The 8,478-nt window shown below is 30.1% G+C and overlaps 3 protein-coding genes and 1 long non-coding RNA gene across 6 annotated transcripts in view; 1 reads left to right on the forward strand and 3 right to left on the reverse strand.

Annotated features, from left to right (window-relative positions):
- Positions 1-2,193, reverse strand: part of LOC102673372 (sodium-dependent neutral amino acid transporter B(0)AT3) — a 9,154-nt gene extending 6,961 nt beyond the window's left edge. For both annotated transcript variants that reach the window (XM_006616319.2, XM_006616318.2), the window contains exons 1-2: positions 2,112-2,193; positions 1-264 (exon numbers count right to left, since the gene is read on the reverse strand). The exon at positions 1-264 ends at the window's left edge or, in 1 of these variants, runs on beyond it. In XM_006616319.2, the coding sequence (XP_006616382.1) occupies positions 1-122 (122 nt within the window). In that variant the 5' untranslated portion in view covers positions 123-264; positions 2,112-2,193. The remainder of the gene's footprint in view (positions 265-2,111) is intronic.
- Positions 1-8,478, reverse strand: part of LOC102673602 — a 23,950-nt gene that overhangs the window by 8,173 nt on the left and 7,299 nt on the right. The gene's annotated exons all lie outside the window — the stretch shown is intronic.
- On the reverse strand, positions 3,669-6,413 carry LOC102673068. The gene is made up of 6 exons (XM_006616316.2): positions 6,047-6,413; positions 4,705-4,877; positions 4,410-4,545; positions 3,988-4,145; positions 3,803-3,915; positions 3,669-3,730 (listed from the first exon to the last, which is right to left on the reverse strand). The coding sequence occupies exons 2-6, from the start codon at positions 4,848-4,850 to the stop codon at positions 3,684-3,686; spliced, it is 600 nt and encodes a 199-aa protein (XP_006616379.1). The 5' UTR covers positions 4,851-4,877; positions 6,047-6,413; the 3' UTR covers positions 3,669-3,683.
- Positions 6,010-8,478, forward strand: part of LOC102672755 (lysophosphatidylcholine acyltransferase) — a 31,096-nt gene continuing 28,627 nt past the window's right edge. Inside the window, exon 1 of one of the 2 annotated variants that reach the window (XM_006616312.2) lies at positions 6,010-6,715. In XM_006616312.2, coding sequence (XP_006616375.1) covers positions 6,590-6,715 — 126 coding nt within the window. In that variant the 5' untranslated portion in view covers positions 6,010-6,589. The remainder of the gene's footprint in view (positions 6,716-8,478) is intronic. The other variant, XM_006616313.2, reaches the window with a different exon arrangement.

Raw genomic sequence — 8,478 nt, forward strand, 5'->3', positions numbered from 1 at the left:
GTCTTTCTATTGTCCACCACTAATCTACCTCTCATTTCCTTCATTTCAAGTTTGTCCACACTTTTCTGGGGCTTTAAGTCGCGCGAGCTTTGCCGGCGGACGAGATGTGCCGTGTTCGCCATTTCTTTCTTTTTTTTCTTTCTTTCTTTCTTTCTTTTTCTCTGTTACCGCGACCACGGTTTCCTTTCTTTCTTTCTTTCTTTCTTTTTTTTTTTTTTTTCGAAAGATCAAACAGAAATACCACGCGCGCCTATGGACTCCATCCTGTTGGAAGTGAAAAAAAACCTTGGTTACGTAATCGTTAATTACTCGAAGAGAATGAAATATTTTAAGAAAAACAGAGTTGAACGACGAAGCATGAGAATGAGAAAATTTCTTTTTTAACAAGAGTTTGGAAAAATATAATAAAAAATATAAAATTTTAAGGATTTATAGAATTAAATATGGATAATATCGTATTGAATAATCATCTACACGATTTAAAATTAAACTTTGAATTTTATTCAATTAATTTTAAATTTGATTGATAATTAATTGGCAATTTAATCTCGGCCGTAATAAAGCATAACGTTCCAATTTTGAAATTTCATTTAATTAATAATAAATTCAATCGATGATTGATATTTAATATAATGAAGGAACGATATATTTTATTTATAAGCTCGATAACAATATCGAAATTAAATTTTATTCGCTGAAAAGTTTCTATTTTGATGCATTATTAGGTTCATGCGAAATTAAAAAAAAAAGAGAGAAGTAAATATTTTTATAAACGTTTCGTATCATTTGATTCACAATTTCATTGAACACGAGCTTTTTGAAGACACGTTTGCTTTTTGGATACGCTCCATAAATTCACGTTGCATTCGAAATTTCTATTTATCTTGTTCACAGTTCTTCGAATAAAAATAATTGTTTTTCGAAAATTTATTACCTTCAATATTCACAATAACAATTATATTTCTTACGATAATTCCTTCGATCCATTCGCGTCTTTTACATCACCTTTGTAACATCTCATCAAATTTTTTCACACAAAATATAAAGTCTTTTTTTTTTCAGAGATATAAATAAATTTCGATGAATTGTCGCGAAATTCGTGTTGTTACATAACACCGAATATGAAAATTCGAATACGAAAGGAATCGAGGTAAACAACGTATAATAAAAACGACGTGTACACACGCGATTCTCCCGATTTCTCCTTTAATTAAACAATCTTTTCAAGAGAAAAGCACTCGACAAGAAATGTCTTTGCGATTCTTTCCCAAAGAACTTAGTAGTACACGTCGTTTTTTTCATCGATAGTCGATGAGAGAAAGATGTTTGCCTTTCCGCTTTACCATGGCCCTGACCTCGTATAGAAGGGATCTTGACAGTCAATTACCAGTCGCTAAATATTCAACGATTGTAATTGGTCACGGAGAATTGCTTCTTCGTTTAAGATGTTTACCCACCCATCGATTTTATCGACGATCGAGTATCGTCATCAAATTTTGTCCGAATTTTACGAATAAAAATATATCGAGTGAAGGGGAAGACACTTTTTTGTGGAAAAAACATTCTTTCACCAATATCCTTCTATTTATCGATTTCGATAAATATTTCGGATAAAAACATTCTCCCATCTCTAATATAACATTCTAATAACGTATTGGGCGGCAATTTTACACGAGTGCACATGCACTGTAACTATCGTTCCCATTGACGTCACGGGCGCACCGATCAAGTGACATTTTTCGTCCCACGTTCGTAAATGTAAAACGTCCCTCACGATGAATATACAAATAATTCCGAATAAATAATCCACCATTTTACAAACATTTATTGAATCAAGAAAGAAAATCCCATTCCGCACGAAGATCCACACAGTAGATTCGAAGAGAAACGCACGATTTCTTCTCACTCTTCGAGACTCTCGTTGATTTTTTATTTTTTTTTTTTTTTTTCCTTTGAAGATTTTCGATTCTCACCCGGCAATATTCGACATGATTCGCACGAATGCGCGAATGTTGTATATTATCGTGAAATTATTCTGGGGAGGCGGGGTAGGAGGGGGTGGAAAATTTCCGTGCCGTCCTGTGTAATAACGTTTCAAATTCGCCACTAACCTGTTGGGGTGAAAGAAAGAAAAGCGCGAGGGCCTCCTTATGGCTCGAGGAGCAGTTAGCTACTGTGGCACCCTCTACTGCGATGGTAACTTTTGAAATCACGATATCCAACGGAATCAATAGCGGGCGCCGGCGCCCCAATGCCTCCGTGTCCTACAGACCGGAATATGCGTGGACCCTTTTTTGCCCGACAGATTGGTCGATGATGATCGGTGAACCGATCGCAACAAGGCGAAATAACCGTTGGTCGTTTCGTGGCCAATGCTCGCCGCCATTCAAATAGGTGAATTGCGCGGGACCTTGACTGTATTAATATTGATAATTCAAATAGTCCAAGGTTGAAATATTATGAAAAAGAATGGAAATATCGCTTGGAAATTTGTGGAAATAATTATATTAAGTTCAATGATGATTTATGATAGATTTTGTATATATATATGTATATGTGTGTGTGTATGTGTGTATTAGGTCCAATAGAATTACATCCGCATGTGTGTAATCGGAAATTCGGAAGAATTGAAGATTAAGCAGAAGCGTTTGACCTTTACGAAAAGGGAATCGATAACGAGTAACACGTATTTTTATATTCTATGTACGATAGAAAGTGTCGAAATGTGACACGTGTTGAAAAAAGAAAAAAAATTACTATCGACAGTCTTCGCTTAAAGGTGTCGAAAGGAATTATGCTTCAGTAAGTGGTTGTTCCCTTCGATTACTAGCTGTTCGTGTTATGGATAAATAATGCGAAAATCTGGGTGAATCTCAGTGACAGTAATGCAATCACTGTTAATATCGTTTCGAGCTAATGCTCGTTTCAATTAAACAATACAGTTTTCGTTTCGATGGATAGTTGGAAAAGAGTTTTCGTTTAATATTTGTTCAATGTTAAGAAAAATTTAAACGAGCATTCTATTTGACTTTTCTTTTATTACTACAGAATATTTCTTTTATTTCTATATAGAATGGATTTAAATATATGTGTATTACATTCATATGAACACGATGAATGGAACGAACAGTTATTGAAGTTTTAGATTAGAATTTAAATTTCATTTCAATAATGGCTATTTTAAAAATTATTGATTACAACACCAGGAATGTCGTAATATCTTTTCGTTACCGTCACTTGCAGAAATTACAGGACAAAAAAGACTTCGCTGTTTCAGTAGATAAACTCGCCATTAATCGGCCAAGTTGATTATGCTGCCTATACGTGTGTCAGTGTACACGATGATTTAAACTACTTGTGATATTTATTTTCTCGTAAACTGTATAATAAAAAAATAGTTATTAATATTGTTGAATGAAAGATTGTATTCGTTAATTTTTTAAAAAATTTTTTTTAAATTATAAAAATAAAATAAAATAATATTTATTATATAAATATCATAAAATGAATTCGATTTATGATTTTAAGTATTATATTGGAATTTTATTGAAAAAAGGAAAATAAAGAAGATAGTATAAATATAAATGGAAATATTTATTTCATTTATGTACAAAATATTGCAGTCTGGAAATATTTGCTTATAAAAATTTATGAATTGAAATGTAATAAAAAAAAAAAAACTCTTAATGAACGGATTCTTTTATTAGAAATTGTGTGAAATAGAGTATTCCTGGAATAAATAATGCAAATTAACGACGAAATTGCTAATTAATTAAAATGCAAATTAGAAACGAATACTTACGTTCGATCCGCGGTTTTTTAAATCGATCCTCGACAAAAGACTTTATTAAATTTTCTACCGTTTCTTCGTCTTTATAATTGAATTGTTTTATGTTCTTATTGATCAGCAAATATCTAAGAATTTTACGAGTTAAAAAAGATTTTTCAATAGATAAAATCTATAAAGTGTTTTCAATTAAAGGATACAATTCGTGGTAGTAATTGAAAGCTTCGATAGCCCATTGTAAAAGTAAATTTAATCTTGGTCTATAAGGTGTACCATTGATTAATTCTTTCATCGTTTCTTCATCTAATGAAATTTTGCTTCTTGCTTCTTCCAAATTGTTTAAACGATTTTTTAAATCCTAAAATAATATTTTTCTTAATAATTTTATCGAATAATTAATTTTTAATTTTATCATAATTTTGTTAATATATATATATATACATATCTACTATTTAAAATATAATAATGAAATATAATAAATATATTTGAACTGATTTTTTTTTTACATACAAAATATCATTATTCATAAGTTTTATAATTAAATAAAAGAGGAGAAATATTAATTAATATATTATTAACAAACAGTATATGAATGAAAAATTAAAATTATAATTCTATTTACTTGATTAATGTTATTAAATCGTGTCAAAATATCTAAGAGCAGTTCAAGTTCACTGTCGATTCCCATAAGAATTTTAAAAATCAATCTTTCACGTAACTCATCTATTTTACAGAGTTCTGCATCATCGACTTCATTGCTGTAACAGAATGACATCTAACGATAGATCAATGAAACTTAACGACAATGTAGATCTGAAACATACATTAAGTTTCTGCTCTAGCAGCTACACGATACATTTGAACCAGTGATAAAAAGACTACAGTAGTAAGTAGAAAAATAAAGAAGTTAACGTTACCTTATGACGAGTCGGAGTTGCTCTGATTGATTCTTTAATCCGTGTAAAGGCCGTTTGGCTTCTTCGGACAATTGATTCCATTTGCAACTTACTTTCTCTAACTGTGAGAAATAATTTATCAAACATTTGTGTAGTTCCTTTGCCATGTCGTCTATAGGTTAGTGTGCAACTTAGAATAAGTCGTATAGAACATTTTCTGCTACAAGAAATAGAGAGCGCTGATCAACGTAAATATTATCAACTCGAGGAAAAGATTTTATTAATATATTAATATATTTACATAAATATAATATTGTATTACAAGTAGACTATTAAAATTAGCTAAAACTTTTGTTTTTACTTTTGTTTTTATTATAATTATTTACATTTTTATAAATTCTTATTTATACGAATAAAAATTTCTCTATTTTTAATTATCCAATATGCAAATTTAACATTTCTTAAATGCTTTTCTGTAAATGAACAGAAGATGAAATATTTTTATCTATAACTTGTAACGGAGTATAATTTTTCTAGTAATTTTTTCCTATTGTAAATAATGAATCTATATAGCTCGTTTTTTTAATTGAAATTTTATCGATATATTGTATTGTTGCATTGAAAAAAAGAATTTTAAAATCTAAATATAATGATAATATAAATACTTAAATTCGCATTATTTAGATTTATTTATTTGCGTGAAAAATACTTCAATTCTGATTAATTTCGTGGCATTGATAATTCAGTTTATTATTATTATCATTGATGAGCTGAAATTTCATTATAATTATTCAAGTCATTATAAAAGTCATTGGATGAATTACTTTTAATACTTTGCATAATGTCTCGAAAATGAATATCGAAATTTATTTAAATTAATTCGTAATTAATTTTAGTATATTTTAAATCTTAATTTCAAATACAATACATATATAAATTACATATATAAAATATTTTAAGAAATTATATCTTTATATTTAAATATATATAAAACATACTTTAACATTTTATGAAATTTTAAAACCAATATATGATTCAACGATTTTCTTTATACGACATGACTTGTGTATTGAACGGTTTAAAAAAAAAATTGATTTTTAAATGTTTTAATAAAATGACAATAATTATAATGCCAATAACAAATGCCAGATTCAATAAGATGTTATTATATAATATATACAATATTACAATAAAGGATATAAAATATTATTCCAAATTTATTTCAAATATTCAAAATTATGTAAAATATCTTGTTATATTTCTAATTTGTATTTTTTAATCTAAATTGAAACAAAAAATAATAAATAATGATTTTATTAACTTATTTTAATGTTATTTTAGTAAAAGTTTATTAATTTCTAGAAATAAAGTGAAAGGGTTTTGGTACTGACGTAGACGGTCCTGGCTTGGTTTTCTCGTGCCATTCCGCTTTCACAGGGGAGACTGACGGAGATACCCGAACGAACTTTCGACTAAGCGGCATGATGCGCACGCATCCGACAGTATCCCTTGCGCGTTCGGTGGGGCTCGGTAATGGTCGGAGAGTATTTGGTTGGTTCGTTCTGTCGAGCCGACAGCGAGCACAGTAGATTGTCGACCGACAACCCTTTCGCGTGCGAACATGTCTCGCCGCGGTTGAGCAAGAATTCCCTTTTTTTCTTTATCGTTTTTTTTTTTTATCCGTCTGTCTCGATTTGAACGTTAATATAAATAGTGCCAAAAAAAAAAAGCACATCGTATAGAACGTCTCGCACCTGCCGATACGTATCGACGTTTCGTGGTTAGCAGTGTGTGACACGTCGAGCCGTGTCTATTGTCTCACTCTCTTTTCATATATATATATATATTTCCCCAACCCTCTCTGTCTCTTTCACCTTTTTCTCTGTTCGTGATTACTCGGGAAAACATGGATGAGGCCAATGGAAAAATGCGAAGCAAACACGAGGACGTTGATGCTGCGTCTCTCAGTGCCGACATCCTAAACCCCTTCGTGCATCGTCTCGAGCTCGACACAACCTACGACAAACTCAAGGTCAGTAGTTCTGCGAATCTTCCTGCACGCGGAAATATCCCTCGGAATCGATGTTCACGCGTAAGAATGTTTTGAGAATTATTGAGGGCGGGGCGGGGAATTTATGACCGTTGCAATAACGGCTACTTCGCTTTTCGGCCACTACATCATGCCATACGCCAGTCTTTAAAAAACGAACTTGAATGTACGATGTATTCATAAAAATAAAATAGATTTTTCTCGATATGGTAAAATTTACTTTAATTACTGTGTATCAGCGATCGTGTTCGATCCAATATATTTTTTATTTTTGAAATATTGCAATATGAATAGTTACGTAAAATTTGAATCGCTGTAAAGATCGGTTTTCCGACTCGGAGCGGAATTCGACGATTGAATCGTCTGCTTTCATATGGAACGCATCGCGGCATTCGTTTCCTATTTTCGCAATATTTTAACAGGATAACGAGATATTGTAAATATGAAATATTCGGTGAATATATAATTTAAATTATACGCTGTTAATCAATTTTTTTAAACCTTCGATGAAAAACTTTCATGTGTTTAAATTCCATAAATTTAAATATTATCTAAATTAAATTCAATTTTTTTAATTGATTCAAAATAAATGAAACTAATTTTTATTGATTTTCTATTTTGTAAAATATAGATGATTATGTTCGAAAAATTGAAATAAGTATAAAAAACTAAATTCATGAACTTTTTTTCTTTATAATAGGAAATATTTATTGAAAATTGTTTAAAACGTTTCCCATCTATATGTAAATAGTTTTGACACCTTGACATTATCGAATTATCGATATTTTGGGAGTGTTCCTGTCATTCCAAGTGACACAGCTTCGTTACAGATGTAATAGAATTTTTCAATCTAGAACATACTACGTTTCACCTAACTAGCTTACAAGCTATTGAATTTCTCCCACTACAAATAAGTCCGGTAAAACAAAACTAGATTAAACTTATTGTGAGAAATTGTTACACTTACAAAATCGATACCAAACACGTAATAAAACACCAGAGAAAAATATTTATATTGTATCATGTGGATGCATTGCACGATTTATCGCATGGTTCCTTAATGATTAATCGATGATTTCATCAATATCGTTTGGCAGGTGACACGATCGATAGTTTGCACGATTAATCGATATACATTTGATGGTGACATTAAAATATTTTTATCGATATTGCTGACGAAAAATTGCGAGATCATTACTAAATCTTGTCTGGTATAATTTTATTTTCGTAAAATATAATCTATATCATTGATATAATTATTAATTACTATATAAATTGTATAAACTATATATAAAAGTATATAGAAAAGTAAATATAACAATTATTAACAATGAGTGTCTTCAAGTTTTATTAACGAAACGAATCATGAAACAAAACAAAATATGATGTAATCATTCTAGGTCGGTCTGTAATTTAAAAGTATCAAAAGAGAATTCAATCCAAACATCATTATGAACAAATTTTTATTTTCAATAATCAAAAATATTTTAGAGTTTTCGTTTCATTGATAAAAATATTTAAAAATTACTCGATTATTATCCCGTCAATATTCTTATTTTATAAATTGAAAAAAGAACGATTCAAACTTTCCATCTGAAACTTTATCGTGTCTAACAACGAAAAGTTGTAAAAATTCGTCCGTCTGTGCGCTCTAATTGGCACGCACGTGCATTATCCTACAATCGTTCGTGCGGGCGCATAACTTAAACGCGTCACGAGATGTATTTTTTTTTTTTTTTTTTTTT

This window comes from Apis dorsata, unplaced genomic scaffold (genome assembly GCF_000469605.1).
Source record: "Apis dorsata unplaced genomic scaffold, Apis dorsata 1.3 scaffold_257, whole genome shotgun sequence".
Taxonomy (NCBI): Eukaryota; Metazoa; Arthropoda; class Insecta; order Hymenoptera; family Apidae; genus Apis; species Apis dorsata.

Excerpts from the sequence above, each read along its gene's own strand:
- LOC102673068 (XM_006616316.2), bottom strand. The coding sequence starts at position 4,850 with ATGGCAAAGGAACTACACAAATGTTTGATAAATTATTTCTCACAGTTA. Across the intron at positions 3,916-3,987 it reads TTCAATTACTACCACGAATT|ATATTTGCTGATCAATAAGA; the intron begins GTATCCTTTAAT and ends TAAAATTCTTAG. Across the intron at positions 3,731-3,802 it reads TAAAAAACCGCGGATCGAAC|GAATACTCTATTTCACACAA; the intron begins GTAAGTATTCGT and ends TATTTATTCCAG.